The sequence below is a fragment of the Amblyraja radiata genome, chromosome 19, assembly GCF_010909765.2.
Source record: "Amblyraja radiata isolate CabotCenter1 chromosome 19, sAmbRad1.1.pri, whole genome shotgun sequence".
In the NCBI taxonomy this organism is placed as follows: Eukaryota; Metazoa; Chordata; class Chondrichthyes; order Rajiformes; family Rajidae; genus Amblyraja; species Amblyraja radiata.
Window position 1 is genome coordinate 30,633,279 of NC_045974.1, and position 20,137 is coordinate 30,653,415.

At 43.8% G+C, this 20,137-nt stretch overlaps 1 protein-coding gene across 1 annotated transcript in view; it reads right to left on the reverse strand.

Annotated features, from left to right (window-relative positions):
* ptprr (protein tyrosine phosphatase receptor type R) overlaps window positions 1-20,137 on the reverse strand; it is a 189,340-nt gene that overhangs the window by 129,047 nt on the left and 40,156 nt on the right. Inside the window, exons 3-4 of the mRNA XM_033038171.1 lie at window positions 7,278-7,391; window positions 4,388-4,543 (exon numbers count right to left, since the gene is read on the reverse strand). Of these exons, the coding sequence (XP_032894062.1) occupies window positions 4,388-4,543; window positions 7,278-7,391 (270 nt within the window). The remainder of the gene's footprint in view (window positions 1-4,387; window positions 4,544-7,277; window positions 7,392-20,137) is intronic.

The following is a 20,137-nucleotide window of genomic DNA, read 5'->3' on the forward strand; positions in this document are numbered from 1 at the left end:
TTACTAACAGAGCTTTGCAGGTGATTTCCTGGTTGCACCATGATCTGGAGCAGAAAGTGACTGGAATTGGCCAGCATTTACCCTGGATAATCTGATTCTGGATTAGGTACCAACCTGGACCTGGTACATAGTCTACAGACCCATTCAATTCAATGGAGATATTACAGCCGCAAGAGGAATAGCTACCTTTTACAAATAGAATCTGTTTGCAGCAATAATTTGAACTGGTTGAATGTAAGAGTCATAGTGCAACTTTATAGAACATTGCCGCATTTGGATAATGCATGCAGTTCTGATTACTCCATTATAGAAAGGATATGCAGGCTTTGGAAAGGGTGCAAAAGCTAGTTTACCAGAATGATGCCTGGATTAGGGGGCATTAACTATAGGAAGAGGTTGGACAGACTTGGATGGTTTTCTCTGGAACACCAGAGAATGAGGGGAGAGCTGTAACATGTATATACATTTGAGAGGCATAGATTGGTTCTTACTGACAATCCCTTTTCCCAGCATAGCTTTAAGGTGAAAGGATTAAAGTTTAAAGGGAATGTCCAGGCAATTAAAAAAAAAATAAATATATATATACATAGGGTGGAGATTGCCTGGAACACACTGGTGAGGGTGGGGGTGGTGGGGGTGGTGGTGGAAGCAGATATGCTAGTGGCATCGAAGAGATTTTTGAATAGAACACGGATGTGGGAGCTTCGATCACTCCAACTGCAGATGGTTCGATTGCCCCATCCACGGGAAAATAAAGAGTGAAGAAGATTAGATTTTATTGCCTTCCATCACAGTGAGGAATGTGGGGAATCTGCTGTGGTGGATGTTTATGTTAACTTTCATGTATTTGTGTGTTTGTAGCTTTGTATAGTATGACTGTGTGGTAAATCGAGTTTCACTGTACCTTAATTGGTACACGTCACAATAAAATACCGTTTGAACCCTTTGAACCTTTGGCTACGCAGGGAATGGCAAGATATGGGTTATGTGCAGCCAGAGAAAAGTTGGTCTTGGCATCATGTTTGGTGCGGACATTGTGAGCTGTAGGGCCTGTTCCTGTGCAGCACTGTTCTGTGTTATATGAGAGGGAGGCTGCAGTCCAAAGAGAAAGGGGGCAGTATTCAGAAAAGGGAGGGAATTGAGAGGCTTGGAATGTGCGTTTGGCAATGACCTACGAGTTTGACATAGAATTGGCAGGATGCTACTGCACATCACGGTAAATCATTAGCAATAAATCTTTAATAAGACTTGGGGGATCAAATTTCCCTGGATGCAGCACAGCCTACGGTACCTACTCACCCTGACTAACCTGTTGCAGATACAGCAGGCTGAGGGATTGATACACACACACATAAATATGCAAAAAGTAATTTCACTGTGCAGTTGCATATGGAACAGATAACGCCCCATTGAAGCATTGAATACATGCGTACACACACTCCTGCACGCACCTGCTGCATATACGCGCCATGACCAAGCTGTATTGAGAAAGGAACTGCAAATCCCAACAGATCCAACTGAAGACCCCAGATTCAGAGATAGACCACAGCAATAAATGGCTTGTCCTCGGCACCTGATTTCATGAATGCAGCTGATCTTGCAAAGCCCAACTTCACAAAAGCAGCCTCAACTCAGGGAAACAAACATTTTAATTGTGCTGAACAAACAGAACTTCATTCTGCCTCTAGCTCCATTCTGCCTTATCTGTGGTTAGCAAAATGCAGAGGTTTACCCATGGTCTGTATGCCAGTAAACAGTGAAACCACAGGACAAGTCGACCAGACCCCCTCTACCACCTTGGTCCCTCCTCTGCCTCTCATCTTCAGACACTATAAAAATGATCATCATGAACATAAGCTTTCCCATAAGATTACATTTCATTTTACATCATTATTTTCCAAATGTTTCTGTCCCATTATATATTGGCCAAGTAGGATGTTTTTAAAAGTGTACTGAAGAAAGCTCAGGATGTGTACGTCCCCATTAGAGGTACAGCAAAGCAGACAAACGTAAGGAAGCGTGGCTGACGAGGGAGATTGAGACGTTAGTCAAAAACAAGAAGGATGCATGGGACCGGTATAGGCGGCTGGGATCAAGTGCATCGCTGGAGGAGATTCGGGAGCTAAGGAGTAAACTAAAAAAGGAAATCAGAAGAGCAAAAAGGGGCCAGGAGAGCTCTGGCGGGTAGCATTAAGGACAATCCCAAAGGATTTTATAAATACTGTACAAAAGGGGGAAAAGGGTAACTAGAGAGAGAGTGGGACCTCTCAGGAATCAAAGCGGTCACCTCTGTGTGGAGCCACAGGAGATGGGCAAAGGTCCTTAATGAGTATTTCTCCTCTGTATTTACCGAGGAGAAAGACAGTAAGACGGAGGAAATTGGAGCAGGCACTGGAAGTGTCTTGAGAGCAGGCAGGGTTACTGTCAAAGAAGTACTGAAGGTACCGTCGTGTTTGAAGATAAACAAATATCCAGGGCCTGATCTGATATTTCCCAGGACATTGTGGGAAACTAGAGAGGAAATTGAGGGAGCCCTGGTTGAAATATACGAGATGTCCTTAAATACAGGGGAGGTGCCGGTAGACTGGAGGGTGGCAAATGTTGTGCCTCTTTTCAAGAAGGGCTGCAGGGAAAATGCTGGGAACTATAGGGCGGTGAACTTAACATCTGTAGTTCATAAATTACTGGAGAGTATTCTGAGGGATAGGATATACAGGCATTTGAATGGGCAAGGGCTGATTAGGGATAGTCAGCATGGTTTGTACGTGGGAGGTCGTGTCTCACAAATTTGATTGATTTCTTTGAAGGCTTGTCCAAAAAGGTTTATGAGGGCAGCTATGAATGTTGTGTACATGGACATTAGTAAGGCGTTCGACAAGGTTCCACATAGTAGGCTGCTCTGGAAGGTTAGATTGCATGGGATCCAAGGAGAGATAGCTGAATGGATAGCAAATTGGCTCCATGGAAGGAAGCAGAGGGAAATAGTGACAGGTTGCTTCTCAGACTGGATGCCTGTGACTAGTGGTGTGCCTCAGGGTTCAGTGCTGGGCCCGTTACTGTTTGTCATCTACATCAATGATTTGGACCAAGATTAGCAAGTTTGCTGATGATACAAAAGTTAGTGGTTTTGCATATAGTGAAGATGGTTGTGAACAATTGCAGCAGGATCTGGATCGATTGGCCAGATGGGCGGAGGAATGGTTGATGGAATTTAATAACGAGAAGTGTGATGTGTTGCATTTTGAGACGCGATCAAGGGCCGGAAATGGTGGGCCTCTGGGTAGTGTTGTAGAGCAGAGGGATCTAGGAGTACAGGTGCATGGTTCCTTGAAGGTCGAGTCACAGGTCGATAAGGTGGTTAAAAAAGCTTTTAGCACTTTGGCCGTCATCAGTCAGATTATTGAGTATAGAAGTTGGGAGGTCATGTTGCAGTTGTATAAGACGTTGGTGAGACCGCATTTAGAATATTGTCTTTGGTTCTGGGCACCATGTTACAGGAAATATATTGTCAAGCTTGAAAGGTTTCAGAAAAGATTTACGAGGATGTTGCCAGGGCTAGAGGGTGTGAGCTATAGGGAGAGGTTAAGTAGGCTGGGTCTCTATTCCATAGAGCGCAGGAGGATGAGGGATGATCTTATAGAGGTATATAAGATCATGAGAGGAATAGATTGGGTAGATGCACAGAGTCTTTTGCCCAGAGTAGGGGAATCAAGGACCAGAGGACATAGGTTCAAGGTGAAGGGGAAAAGATTTAATAGGAATCCGAGTGGTAACTTTTTCATTCAAAGGATGGGGGGGGGGTGTATGGAACAAGCTGCCAAAGGAGATAGTTGAGGCTGGGACTAACCCATCATTTAAGAAACAGTTAGACAGGTACATGGATAGGACAGGTTTGGAGGAATATGGACCAAGCACAGGCAAGTGGGACTAGTGCAGCTGGGACATTGTTGGCCGGTGTGGGCGAGTTGGGCTGAAGGGCCTGTTTCCACACTGCAGCACTCTATGACTCTATGAGCATAATTATTGTTATTCTGATATAATTTGATCTTAATGTAAGAGATGACACAAACACAATTATTGTTGCTGCTCCAGGCATCCATCAAACCCTTAAAGACACACCATACCACAACTTGGAATATTTCAAAAGAGCAGATTACAGGTTAGTTATTGTTCAAGACATTTTGTTTTCTGTTGTCCAGTTCTTCATTGCATTTGTGCACATTTTTGGGCATTGAATTAATAAACAAGTAGGGAAAATGCATCATTTTTATCAGGAAGCTCAACTTCCGTTTAGTCGCGCTAGACGCATGCAATCACATGCTGGTGGGACAGACCCTTTATTCCAGCATTATGCGTCTATCTTACATTAAAAATAAACACTGCTTACCTCAGGGATAACCTGCGTGATACCAAATTCAGAGAGACTTTGGTGCATCATGTTTACATTGAGTGATTGTATCACTTCTTCAGAAGGTATTGGATGTAATAAGCCACGTTCACGTTTTATTGGCGAGATATAAAATTCAATGCAGTTTTTCTTTTCCTGTGTAATTTTCCAAAGCACAAAAAAAAACCAAGATAATAATTTAATTGCATAAACAATTCCCAAAACACAAAGCTCCGTTTTCTGCATATCAACAGAAGAATTAATTTTACCCTGGACATGCAGTGCCACATTTCCAAAAGTATTTAGAATAAATTCTGAGTGGAGGCAGGACTCCTCAGAGAGGGTCTGAAGAAGGGTCTCAACTCAAAATGTCACCCATTGCTTTTCTCCAGAGATACTGCCTGACCCGCTGAGGTACTCCAGCATTTTGTGTCTATCTTAGGAGGTAGCACTCACTTGCATTACATTTGCTCTCCAATAGTGAATAATAAGAGTTAAAAAGCTGACGCATTTTTATCTTCATCAGACTGCGGGGAGAAAGGAATGGATTTTTGGCGTGTCTTTCCCAGGGCTCCGAGCAAGATTGCGCATAAAAGGTTGGATTAGTTCTTATCAGCCTGCAATAGCTATTCTCTAGGTTTCAAGTAATTGCCTAGACTTTGAGATAAAACTGATATGTGCTACTGATTTGTTCTTTGGCAGAAAAGTACAATTCACAAAGGATTGTGATAGTTGATATTTGATCAAGCTGTAAGCAAATAGCTTTGTCAATTTAGTTAGATCATCACAACAGTGGTGCAGTTACATTTATTAAACACTATGCTATACTTCTGAAAAGGGTCTCGACCAGAAACAATACCCATTCCTTCTCTCCATTGATGCTGCTTGTCCCGCTGAGTTACTCCATCTTTTTGTGACTATCTTCATGCTATACTTCACTATACTTCAAGATAGAGGGAGACTTGTTTCCACTCCAGATTTGTGGATTCTGAAGTGGCTTCTGAGGCCAAAGTGGGAAATGTAAATTTTACCCTATCTGGAACAGGAGATGGCTCTGAGGGTCGGCATTGAGTATGTTGTGAAGGAGGTGCACTCCTTTCATTGTCTACACAAGGCTTCGGTGTTCTGGTTGTGCACAGACTCAAGTTTCTCTAATCCTTCCTGAACTCTCCTTCTCCATTTTAAGTGCTCAGGCCCAGAGCTTCCTAAGACTCAATAGGGAAGACATGCTTCTTTAACAAAGCTTTGAGCTCACCCTTTATTTGTTTTTAGTTTACCACTGGTATTCTCCCATTGAACAGTGGTGTTTTTGATCTGGTGTCAGGCATACAAACAGCATGGTAAATAAAGCCTTGATACTGGGGACATTGGCATGGCACATAGGTTCGCATATCTATCCAATGAACTGGTGGATTTTTGTAGAGACAGCATTTTGACTCAACTTTTTCAGTGCTTTGAGATGCCTGCTGGTGGCAGTTCGGTTCTCAAGAAGCATGCAGGAGGGGAGAGAACACTGTTGCAAGGTAGATTATGCAATTGGTACTAACGCTCATCATATGCCAACCCACTCAATCCTGGAATAATTTGTGCTAGTGTTGACATCTTACTTGTTGCACCATGGCCTGGTTTGGTAATTCCAGTGCACTGGAACGTAGCAGGCTGCAGCGGGTGGTGGACTCACCTCAGTATACCACGGGCACAGCCCTCTCCCCCATTCAGAGCATCTACATGAGGTAATGCCTCAAGAATGACCAAACCAGGCCATGGTGCAACAAGTAAGATGTCAACACTAGCACAAATTATTCCAGAAATGAGTGGGTTAGCATATGATGAGCATATGACAGCACCAGGCCTCTACCTGCTGGAGTTTAGAAGGTTGAGGACCTCATTGCCTTACAGAATAATGAAAGGCATAGATAGAGTGGATGTGGAAAGGATGTTTCCACTGGTGGGAGAGTCTAGGACCAGAGGTCATAGCCTCAGAAGTAAAGGGCGCCCTTTTAAAAAGGAGGTGAGGAGGAACTTCTTATGTTGGAGGGTAGTTAATCTGTTGAACTCCTTGCCACAGAGGGCTGTGGAAGCTGTCAGTGGATATTTAAGGCAGAGATGGAAAAAATCTTGATTAGAACGGGTGTCAAGGGTTATGGGAAGAAAGCAGGAAAATGGGATTAGGAGGCAGAGAGCAGCCATGATTGAATGGCGGAGTAGACTTGATGGGCCGAATGGCCTAATTCTACTCCTATAACTTGTGAAGGCAGCATTTATCATCAAGGACCCCCATCATCAACATGCCTCTTCTCACTGGTACAGGACAGGAGCTACAGAAGCCTGAAGTTCCATATCCCTAGGTTCAAGAACATCTATTTGCCTACATCTATCAGACTTTTGAGAGGACTTGCACAATCTTAATCCTACCTCCGCAATGGAACACTACACACCACCTCTTGCGCAACCAAGGACTTTAAAAAAATAATAATTATGTTTTTGCACTAATGTAATTTTTTGAAATTATTTTAGGAAATTTGTGTGTAATTTATGTATAATTTGTTTCTGTGTGTTTGTCTATGTGCCCATGATGCTGCTGCAAGAAAGATTTTTCATTGTACTGGTACTTCATCAAGCTTGTGCATATAACGATAAACCTGATTTAACTTGAATTAATTTTATCTTCAAACACTCAAGTGCTGGCATTTTGAAGGCAGTGTTGAATTGACTTCTAATGTAAAGGACGTGGTTCACATTTTCCAGGATCTCATACAGAATCTTTAATGATAGGGGGCAAAGTGTTAAATTCCACACTATCATGTCTATTACAATAGTCCTACGGTATTATTTGTAACCACTTCTCGAAGTGGCCAAGGCAAATTATGTGATTGAAAAGGTAACTTACATCAAGGTGATTAATATGAACTTGCTGTGGCAAAAGTCCCAAAGCAGCAGCAATTCCTTCACGGAATATCCGAAGTAAAGTAACATTCATTCTTTTTACATCCATTTGCATTGCCTGCAAAGAAGAAAAATAAATAAAATGGAACTGTGAACTTTAAGGATTTCATCAGGGGCAAAATGCACCACAAACGTTCCAGTAAATATAGTTGGATACACAGACAGCTCAAAGGATTTCAGCCAAAATTTCAATATTGCTAAAGCAGTTTTGTGTGTCACCAAGATATTGTTATTAAACGTCTAGGAAAGATTCTGTTTATTTGCAAAGTCGGCAGAATGGCATTGTTAGATTTCTCCGTTGTAATGCAGTACTCTGTTAGTTTCAGAGTGCACTATTCTATTTATCTTCTTGAGCCTTACAGCTACAACCACATCTTCTTGGCCTTAAGAGACCGACTCGTATTACAAGCAACCTTCTTCCATCCACCAGAGACTGATACTGCTTAAAGAATCAATAATGCTATGATGGGAAAGGATGGAGAGGTTTCTCCGAGGGAGTTGGACGGACTGGTAAACAGTTTTTATGTCAAAGATGTTTTATTCTCGGCAAGAATAGTTCTCTTGGAAGACATGCTCTTTGTGCAGGGAGCTGTCGAGAACATTTAGCAGTACAGCAATGCATTCCTGACAGGATATCACCAGAGAGATCTCATGATGAACCTTGCATAATATGAGTGCATTCTATGGGTAGTCTTGCATGTTAGCAAATGCGTCTACCTGTTCTGCTGCTTTCATTGGTTGAAAGAAAAGCAGACAAAGCCTACTCGCTTGAATACCCAGTTTAAGGTCAAAAGTAATAGGAGCAGAATTAAGCCATTCGGCCCATCAAGTTTACTCCGGCATTCAATCGCGGCTAATCTATCTCTCCCTCCTAACCCCATTCTCCAGCCTTCTCCCTATAATCTCTGACACTCGTACTAATCAAGTTTGAATGATCTCCATATGAAATGACCACATCTGTTCCTCACCCTCACTTCCTACTACTTTATCATTAAACAGAGATGCAAAGAGATCAGGATCGGAAGATTGGAATGCTCGCAAGGCAAGGAAGTTGAAAGCGACCATGGCCCTGACCCTGACCACCAAAGCACATGCAGGGGGTTGTGTATAAAAATGTAAGAGGTCACATATTGCAATGATGACATAGAATGTAATCTAACCGTTGGCACTTCATAATGCACAGTTTCAAAGAAAACAGATTTTACCACCAGGGGCGCCGAATGGTGGCTGCCTCGCCAATGGTCTGCCTCGTCTTTTTTCCTTCTTTGTGTTTTTAGTTTGTTGTAAAATGTATGTTTTAGTTTATCTTTAGTTTTGTGTTATGTGGGGGGTGGGGGAAACTTTTTTCCTCGATGGAGATGCTACTTTTTCCGTGTCGTATCTCCGTCAGCACTGCGGCCTAACATCGTGGAGCTGGCGGCCTCTTGCTGGGACTTTGGGAGCTCCACCCGCGGGAGCCTGCGGACTTTAACAACATGGAGCTCACGGTCCCTGGTTAGGGACAGGCTTCGGGAGCTCCAAGCCGCAGGAGCTTCGATCGCCCCGGCTTGTGGGAGCTTCGATTGCTGGCTGCGGGAGCTTCAAAGGCCCTGACTGCAGATGGTTGAACTCCCCTGACCGCAGGAGAAAAGGAGGAATCAAATTTCTCATTAGGTCTTACGAGCCTGGAAATTAGTTCAATGTTTCTCTACTCTTGTTTAAACCAATTTTCAAACCATAGCAATATTTTTGTCAGAGCTTGGCAAAGGGATTTCCAGGCCAACACATTACAGATTTGGTCATCCTCTATCCAGCTCATTCCCCAACCTCACAGTTGCCCCATGCCTCCCCTGCTTTCTGTGTGGTTCTACTTTAGGCAGGCCCGCTCATCCAGTCAACCTGGAGGCCTCATTGCCATGGCGATCCTATGAGTGGGGAGATGTATATGGATAGGGCACGTTTAGAGGGATATGGGCCAAACGCAAGCAAATGGGACTAGTGTAGATGGGACATGTTGGCCAGTGTGGGCACGTTGGACCTAAGGGCCTGTTTCCACGTTGTAAGACTATGACTTTATCTGGGACTCAGGCAGTGGATCCTGATGCCCCACCCCTGCAATTTCCTGATGGCCATTAGTTGGACCTATAGTGTGAAAGTTTGGCACACTGGCCAACATGTCCCATCTACACTAGTCCCATTTGTAAAAGTTTCAATGGATTTGAATAAGTAAAAAAATTATAAAGCTAGATTTTAAAATAATAACTTTACCTCAAACAAATAAATATAAATACATTAAAATATATAGAAGTTAATCAGGGAATATGCCATTTTAAAAGGAACCAGCAACCATATCCCCGCCATAACTCTGAGGCATGAGATGGGAAATGCATCTGGCCATGTTCCCAGCACAAAAGGGGTACAGCAGCTGGCCAGGAAGTTTAACACACTGGCATCAGACCTCTAGTTCACCTGTGTTGCAATGGATAGGCACTGAAGTCAGGAGAGAGCCAACCCCAGCCCAGCACTGCAATCGATACGAAATGACATTGAAAAACAAACACCAGTCTCATTAAACATAGTCATCCCAAGTCAATGTAAAACTATTGGATCAATCTACTCTCAGAGCAGTTATCATGATATTTCACAACCCTTCCCAGGGTTCACCACCAGTGTAGCAACTAAACATTAGCCAGCTCGACTTATGTCACATGATACAATGATCAAAAAATAGAATTGGCAGTTTTGAGAGTGATTGGGTAGTTGCATAGTATTTTGGGGAACAATGGAAAGGCAATTTTTGATGGAGGATTTAGCAATAAACATATGGAAACTTCATCTAAAGCACAGTGAAACTAACGTGAATTAGTTTCATCTGAGAGAAAATGCTTAAGAACTTAATATTAAAACAATGCATCTCTTCCTCCTCATTCGGTTAGCTGCTTGAGAATAAACAATCTGCCTTTTTATTCAACATTTCAATCAAACACATTCATTCACTCTACCAAAAATGACTTCTTGTAGCACAACAACTATTGTCTGCCTACAATATTTGCAGCAAATTCTACTTTTATCATAGAATGAAAAACAAGGAACAGAAACAAAAAAACAATTAATAGTTGATGGAACTTAAGGCTTTTGTAATGATTTCCAAATAATTAAATTCAAAGCCAGAAATAAATGTTGTAAATTATAATTGGTTGCCTAGGTTATTACAACTAAACAGGAAATAGCTGTCTTTTCTTGGATGGAAAGGTTAAATGATGAATTGCAATTAAATGCATCTACAGTACATACCTCTAGGTGTGTTTGATTATGAAACCCTTCCTGTACATGAAATATGTTTCCTGCTGTTATAGCTATGCCTGCTACGCTAATTAACTGTGGCTGTTTCTTCAGCAATTAGAAATATCTCTTGAGTTACCATTAGATTATATACCGTTTCTTGGCAGGAAATCATGATCTTGGTGGTCTGTAGAAAAATCACAGACAATATTCTCTCAAACATGAAGTGGAAACAATATTGATATTGCTTCTCATATGGGAACAAAACATATCAACACTTCAAGAATATTTTGCTTCAGAGATTTAAGCTTCTAAGATTTAGGCTTTCCATCTAGCAATAGAATTTAAATGTCAAATAATTTCTGTTTACAGCTTTAAGAAATTAAAATCCACCGCTATGAGGGTATTATAATTTTAATATCTCAATAGCAATAATGTCTAATTACGCAAGCCTCACTGTGTAACTCAAACCCCACCAATATTCTCAGCAGGCTAGACTTTTATGAGCGTCAACAACATCATATCATAACATTATCATAACAGATTATATCATGAGCATCAAACAGCACAAGTCGTGACAGCTTTAAGGAATTTTGCAAGTTGATATTAACTGAAAGAAAAGGTCATAGAGTGATACAGTGTGGAAACAGGTCCTTCATCCCAACTCACCCACACCGACTAACAATGTACCAGCAACACTAGTCCCACTTGCCTGCGCTCTCAATTTCCCTCGTCAATCAAATTTCATTACGTTTGCCTGCTTTGCCCTTCACTCTAACGGGGACGCACACATCCTGAGCTTTCTTCAGTACACTTTTTAAAACATCCCACTTGGCCGATGTTCCTTTCCCCTCTAATAACCTGCTCCAGTCAGCTTGAACGAGGTTTTCTCTCATATCCTCAAAGTTGGCCTTACCCCAGTTGAGCATTTTAACATGTGGACCCTCTCCGTCCCTATCCATAACCATCTTAAACATAATCAAACTGTGGTCACTAGTCACAAACGACTCCTCCACACACACTTCATTAACTTACCCTTCCCGATTTCCCAATACTAGATTCAGTGTTGCCCTCTCAGGTGTGGGGGCCTCCACATACTGCTTAAGAAAACTCTCCTGAACACTTTTGAGGAATTGCACCCCATCAGAACCCTTCACGCTATGGTTTTCCCAGTCTATGTTTGGAAAGTTGAAATCCTCTACTACAACAACCTTATTTGACCTGCAGCTGTCTGTCCCAGCACATTTGTTTTTCTAATCCCTGTTGACTATTCGGGGGTCTGTAGTACACCCCCAACAAGGTGATCACTCCTTTTTTGTTCCTCAGCTCTACCCATATAGCCTCACTAGACAAACCATCTGTAATGTCACCTCTGAACACAGCCGTGACATCCCCCTTAACCAACAATGCAACCACCCCTCTCCTCTTTTTCCCACACCCCTGTCTCTCCTGAAGCTCCTGGTCCCCCGGAACATTGAGCTGCCAGTCCTGCCCCTCCCTTAACCAGGTTTCAGTCATAGCTACAACGTCCCAATCGCTTGTACCTATCCACGCCCTCAGCTCATCTGCCTTACCCGTTAGGCCCCTTGCATTAAAATATGTGCAGTTTAAACCAACCCTCCTTCCTCGCTCTCTGCCTTTCACCTGCCTATTCTGTCCACTACCCTTTCCTACACCACCCTCCATACCAACCTCTATCCTGTCACGTGCCTCTGTCCTGCACGAGATCTCACCCCCCTGCCAATCTAGTTTAAACCCTCCCGTGTAGCATAAGCAAACCTTCCCGCTAGGATGTTGGTCCCCCTCCAGTTTAGGTGCAACCCGTCCCTTTTATACAGGTCACCCTGCCCCGGAAGAGGTCCCAATGATTCAGAAATCCGAACCCCTGCCCCGTACACCAACTCCTCAGCCACACATTCATATCCTCTATCTGCCCATTCTTACCTTCACTAGCACGAGGTACTGGAAGAAATCCTGAGATCACTACCCTGCAGGTCCTGCTTTTCAGTCTTCTTTCTACCCAATTCCCTAAATTCTTGTTGCAGAACCTCCTTCCTCTTCCGACCTATATAATTGATGCTAACATGCACAACAACCTCCGGCTGCTCCCCGTCACTCTTGAGGATGCCGTGCAGCCGCTCCGAGACGTCCTGGACCCTGGCACCAGGGAGGCAACGCACCATCCTGGAGTCTCGCCTGCTGCCGCAGAATCTCCTATCCGCACCTCTGACAATGGAGTCTCCCACCACCATGGCTCTGCCTGAAGTCACTCTTCCCCATTGAGCCTCAGCACCAGTGTTGGGATCACAGCCCTGGCTAACACTCAATCTTGTCATGCCATCCGCTCCCAAGAGGGTGTACCTGTTTACAGTAGGTACAGCCACCAGAGTCTCCTGCATGCCACGTTTACTCCTCTTTCTCACAGTCACCCACCTTCGCTCTTCCTGTATCCTTGGTGTGACAACCTACCTCACTGTAGGTCCTGTCCAGGAAACCCTCGTTTTCCCGGATAGCCCTGAGGTCATCCAATTACTGCTCCAGTTCCCCAATACATTTATTCAGGAGCTGCACTTGGACCACAATTTCTGCAGGTGTAGTTTCCAGAAGCACCAGCGGTGTCCCTGACTTCCCAATCCTGCAGGAAACACACTGTACCAACTTGCCTGCCATTTCCTCAGTGGACAACAAAAATCACAAATTTCGAATTAAGTGTGGCCTCCGTGCCTCAGCCTCCTCGCCGAAGACTCTTGAGTCAAAGACTCTACTCACCAAGGCACTTTACGTCAACAAGAAACTTAAATTGCAATAATGGCAAGAGGGAGCATGTAATATCAGGTCAATAATGTATAAGATTAATCTGTGGAACTCATTTCCTCAGGCTGTGGAGGCCAAGTCAATAGATATGTTCAAGGTGGAGATTGACATTTTCTTGTTTAGTAAGGGTGCCAGGGGCTATGGGGAGAAGGCATAAGAATTGGGTTGAGTGGGCAAGATAGATCAGCCATGATTGAATGGTGGAATGGCAACAAAAGCTTTTCACTGGACCTCGGTATGTGACACTAAACTAAACTAATGGGGCTGTCCCACTGCAGCAACCTAATCCACGAGTTAAAAAGAGTGTCTACGACCTTCAAGCTCGAGGGCACTCACCTGGAAAACCTCGAGCTGGATCAACCGTCGTGTTGAAACCGCGAGCTGGATCGACAGACCCCACACACATACACACACACACACACACACACACACACACACACACACACACACACACACACACACACACACACACACACACACACACACACACACACACACACACACACACACACACACACACACACACACAAACACACCGCAAAGGTGGGGGCCAGGGAAAGCGGGGAAGCACTGTCTGAAATTCACACCTGCGATGAAGAGGAAGGTAAAAGACGGCTGCACAGTAGCGGTAAGTCCTTTAGAGAGCGCGGAGGGGAGAGAGAAGGGGATAGAAGGGTGAGAGAAGGGGAGAGAAGGGGGGAGAGAAGGGGGAGAGATGGGGGGAGAGATGGGGGAGAGATGGGGGAGAGATGGGGGAGAGAAGGGGGGGAGAAAGGGGGGAAAGGGGGGGAAAGGGGAGGTGAAGGGGAGGTGAAGGGGAGAAGGGGAGGAGAAGGAGTGGAGACACTTTTAAGAAGTATAATAAAGTTTAGCGGGCATTTTACCTACCGGTCATTTTTCTTTGGTCCTGAAGAGCCAATCAAAATGCCCAGTCAGCGAAGGAGATTGACTACGGCTGCCCTCGCCTGCCTGTAACTAAATAGCGACCCCTACTCCACTACGAGTTAAAAACTATGCCGACCAAATTTTACTCGCGGAAAATCTTTCAACAAGCGGGAAACTTTTCTGCGAGCTCGCTGACGCCGCGAGTATTCAGGAACTTCCCTCGAGCACGAAGGAGAGTTCCAGTGACCTCATAGGACCTCCTAGGACCACGTGTCGACCATGCGGCAAGTTTGAGTCGAGGGCAAACTCGTCTAAACTCACAGATTAGGTAGCCGCAGTGGGACAGCCTCTTTAGGACTAAGAATGAAGTAGACCAGATGGGCCGAATGGCCTAATTCTTCTCCTATAAATTATGAATGTATACATTTAATAAACAAAGCCGGCATTGAGCCCCTATTTAAATCCAGGGTCCCAGGATAATGGGTTGGCCATTTTGGATCGAAATGTGTTCACTTAGCAGGCTGCAACCTCTTGAGATCTTTACCCCAACCGACAATAAATGCCCATTTTTTTTAGTATATTCGAAACTAGGCACGGTAAAGTTTGGACCACATCTAACATACAAGTATAGTGCAGATGGATGAAATTGATGTAATCAATGACCCCTGGTCCCAGAGTCATACAGTGGGGAAACAGGCCCATCAGCCCAACTTGCCCACGCTGACCAACACATCCCATCTACACTAGTCCCATCTGCCTGTGAATGGTCCATCTATCTATATTGGGACGACAGATGGCACAATGGGCTAAGGGTTCGGCTGGCAACCGGAAGGTAGCCGGTTCGAATCCCGCTTGGAGTGCATACTGTCGTTGTGTCCTTGGGCAAGACACTTCACCCACCTTTGCCTGTGTGTGAATGTGTGTGAATGTGTGTGAGTGATTGGTGGTGGTCGGAGGGGCCGTAGGCGCAGATTGGCAGCCACGCTTCCGTCAGTCTGCCCCAGGGCAGCTGTGGCTACAGAAGCAGCTTACCACCACCGAGTGTGACTGAGGAGTGAATGAATAATGCGATGTAAAGCGCCTTGAGTATTAGAAAGGCGCTATATAAATCCCATCCATTATTATTATCTTCTATATTACTAAAAGTCTGTTCTTGACTGGTTTTGGCCATCTGTGCTGCGATTTCCGAGAGAACGCCGCCACGTACGGCCGTCATTTTTGGCCACCTCGCTCAGAGCCCCCCTCCGCCATATATGTGCTGAGGATTTTTTCCGTCGATGAAAAATGACAGAGATATTAATGATTTTACAAAATTCCCCATTCTCTCTGCTGCCCCTGCTGGCGGCAGGGGGGAGGGACTATAAAACCAGGAAGTGGTGTGCCTCAATCAGTGTCTGCAAGCTGGAGGAAGGCAGAGGGTCACGTTTCTCTGAGCTGTGAATAACACTGAACACATGTCTATTCAAATATAAGTGTCCTTAGTGGTTCTAAAACGCTTGCAGAATGTGTCTAGTGGTTCTAAAATGTTTGCAAAAAGTGTTTATTGGTTCTAAAATGTTTGCAAAAAGTGTCTCTTTTGGTTCTACAATGCTTGCAGAATGTGTCTTTTTTGGTTCTAAAATGTTTTTTAGATTCTCCCCCCCCCCTCCTCTCCCCCCCCCTCCCCCCCCTACTCTCCCCCCCCCCCCCTCTCCTTCCCTCCCCCCCTCTCCTTCCCTCCCCCCCTCTCTCCCCCTCCCCCCCTCTCCCCCCTCTCCCGCAAATTAATAATATTAATATAATATCAAGGGGGTAATTAGCGTGAGTGCGGGGGGGGGGGGATAGTTAGTGTGTGTGACGCTGCGAGCCGCCTCCCCCCCCCCCCCCCACAACCGCACGTTGGGGGAACAGACCCAACGGGTTTGCACTTGGTCTAGTATACTTCTAAACCCATCATTTCCAAGTATCTGTCCAAATGCCTTTTAAACATTGTGATAGTCCCTGCCTCAACTACCTCACCTGGAGCCTGTTCCATCCACCCTCCTCCCTTTATGCAAACACATTGCCCCTCAGGTTCCTATTAAATCTTTTCCCCCTCACCTTAAACTATGTTCTCTGGTTCTTGATTCGACTTCTCTGGGCAGAAGACTCGACTCGCATTTACCTTATTTAATCACCTCATGATCTTAGACATGGTTTTAGAGAATGGCTGGGCGGGGTTGATGGTTCATTTGGCCTTCTATTTGTGGGAGATTCCTGCACACTAATTGCTAGATCACTGTGGGTTTTTTTGATACGGTTAGTTGTAGAGACTTTCACAAGATTACAAAATTACTTTTTAGAATTTGAAATCTTCATTCATGACATAAATTTAAAATCACTAAAGTTTCAGATGTATTAATTAGTCATTTTACAAGATTACAAACAAATATCCTTTAGAATTTGCAACATGCATTTATAACAAAGTCAAAATCACCCCAAAGTTGATTAAGTTTATTAATTGGTCATTTTTACAAGATAACTAACCGTTATACTTTAGAATTTTAAACATGCAATCTTAACACAAATTTACAATCACGGCATACTTTCATGCCTAGTTCAATTGTGGGTTGGCATTCTAAAGATTCAGAAAAGACCTTTAAGACCTTAATGTTCATTAATCTTTGGCTTACGAACACCATGGCACAATTTCATACAATGCCGTGGATATCCTGTGACTGCCCCGTATTTGTACCTAAATCAAGGCTATTAAAGAGGTCCTGCACTCAATATGATCATTCTGTTTGTGGAAGTTTCCTGTGCACAAGTTGCTGTGTGACATTACTGCCGTGACTATATTTCAAAAACATGTGTTTTGGCTCAAATACACACGAGGACATCCTGAGCTAATGGAAGGTACAATATATCTGCAAGCCTATCTTTTCTTTATTAGGGAAGATAACATGGCTGCTGCTCAGGTTAAGTAAATTCCAAATTGCAGAAGTTAGATGAAGAAACTAATTGTTCTCCAATATTAAAGTGCTTATGGAATGCAATTACAAAATACCTGTAATATAAAACATAACAGAGGAATTTTAATAAAACTGAAGACCAATTATCACTTCCATGTTCATTAATCTTTGTTAGTGTATGGTATTACCAGTAGATTATCACTAGGTTGACAACGCCATTCACATTGAGTTAACAAGAGGCATATCTACTTATTGCACTTGATCTTATACCTATCACATTGTACGTTAAAAGATAGATTGATCCACATTTAAAATACATTATCCAGTACATTAAATGGAATCATGCCTGACATAATTTAGCACCTAATCAAAACACATTTTGAGCACATTAAGCAAGCGTTAGAGGTGACGCAGCGATAGAGTTGTGCTTTACAACGCCAGAGACCCAGGTTCGATCCTGACCACGGGTGCTTGTCTATACAGAATGTGTGCATTCTCCCCTTGACCGCATGGGTTGTAACCAGGAGCTCCGGTTTCCTCCCACACTGTAGATGTACAGGTTTGTTAGTTAAATGCATTCGGTAAAATTGTACCGAAGTTTGTGTAGGATAATGTTAATGCGCGGGGATCACTGGTTGGCATGGACTCGGAGGGCCGAAGGGCTTGTTTCCACACTGTAACACTAAACTAAACTAAGATTGGAGATTGGCAAATGTCTGAAATACTCCTGACACACCAGTCAATTGAGAGATTAAAAGATCATTATTTGTCTCAAGAAGTTGCTAGTTTTTTCTTAAAGTGATCAGGAAACTGCAGCTCGCCCTCACTGGGAATAGTTTATTACCCATGATCATTCGATGAATTAATTTTCTTTGCTGGGTTGAAATGGGGTTTGTGTGAGGAGAATTAAAAAAAGGTGAGCATATATAAATTACAATCAGGCTTTCTATTAAATCAAATTAACACATTATCCTTTCCATTCACTGAAAAGCCAAAGCGGAAGGAAGAAAGAGATGATTACAATGAACGGGTGTCAAGGATTATGGGGAGAAGGCAAGAAAATGGGATTAGGAGGCAGAGATCAGCCACGATTGAACGGCGGAGTGGACATGATGGGCCGAATGGCCTAATTCGACTCCTATAACTGGTGAGGTGGAGAGCTTAGGTTTTGGTGAGCAAATGTGGAACTTTATATGCTGGACAACTCTAATTCACCAACTAAATTTAATTAGTTTTGATTTTTGCAGTTAATTGTGTTTATTGAATTTGATTATTTACAATCCCACACACATAACTGCTAACTATTAGGAAAAATATTATCCTAGCAGAGTTCTTGCAAACAAACCAAGCCCCTGGGCAATCAGACTTTCCATTTTGAGGCGGTGATGATGTAAAGTCTTCCTGTTTGAATCTGCAATGTCCCAGGCCATTTAGATCACCACCAGGTCTTCCCTGTTGACACATACATCCAGGAAATTATGGAAACCTTTCAGTGAGGTAGTTCTCCAGAGATGCTCAAGGTGAACACAATATTGTCCAAGAGAGCTAGTAGTTACACTGAAGCTTCATTACTTTTAAACGTTTATTATCATTAACATGCAACACTCCAACAGTTCCATCCATGTCCTCTCTCCCTCTCTCACACTTGGCCACCCGCACACATGCACACTCCTTCACACACTCTTACACACACTCTCTCGCTCACACACGCACACGCTCCATCAAACACACACTCTCCCTCACACACACACTCACTAACTACCCACTCTTACACACACACTTTCCCACCCACCCACACACACTCTTTCACACACACACTCTCCCCCTCATGCTTACTCACCCTCACATACATTCTTCCACACATGTACACTCACCGACACACACGCACTCACCCTCACACACGCATCCACACACACACGCACTCTCACACACACACCCTGACACATACACACTCACCCTCACACACGCACTTACCCTCACATGCGCCCTCACACACACACCCTCACGCACTCACGCACATAACATCACAAATGCACACTCACTCTCACACACGCCCCCTCGCACACTCATGCACACCCTCACACACGCACTTTCACTCTCGCACGCACACTCTCTCCATCACGCACGGACACTCGCCCTCACTCACGCACGCACATGCCTTCACGCATGCACACCCACCCTCACGCACGCACACTCGCACACTCACCCTCTCCCACACACACTCACTCCCACCCACCCAACCACCCACCCACCCACACTCCCTCAAACACACACACACACACACACAGTCTCCCACTTACCCACACTCCCACTTACCCACACTCCCACTCACACACTCACCCACACACACTCCCATCATCTCTCCATCACACACGCCTTACATTCTGCATTAAATGATTTTTTGCCTTGGTCTTGTTGCAAGAACTCCAATCCTCCATGGATGTGACCTTGATCCTTTCTGCCTGTGCTAATCAGTGTCCTGCAGTGTACATGGTCACAGATCTACAAGAGGCAAGATAGCAAACTGCATATTTGTGGGCAGCCTCTGAATTAGTTAAAGGCTGACCCACTGATGCCAAGTAATTATTTTCCACAAAAACTTAGATGTAGACAATTGTGAAACATGAACACATAATTAAAAAAAATCAGTGAAACCTCCGTCATGAATGAAATGAAACCAAACGTTTCCTTTTCACCATTCATCTGTATGAATGGAACATTAAAATAACAAACTAACCTATTAAACATCAAAAGCTCCCTAATTAAACATTTTTACCCTTATTCGCATAAGGTTTTTCCACTCAGTTAAAAAATCAACGTTATTTATTGTCCTGATATAGTTTACATAGGATCTAAATGCAGCTTTGCTCTTATTCTTTAAATAACTCACCTTTACAATGTGCCAGAGGATACA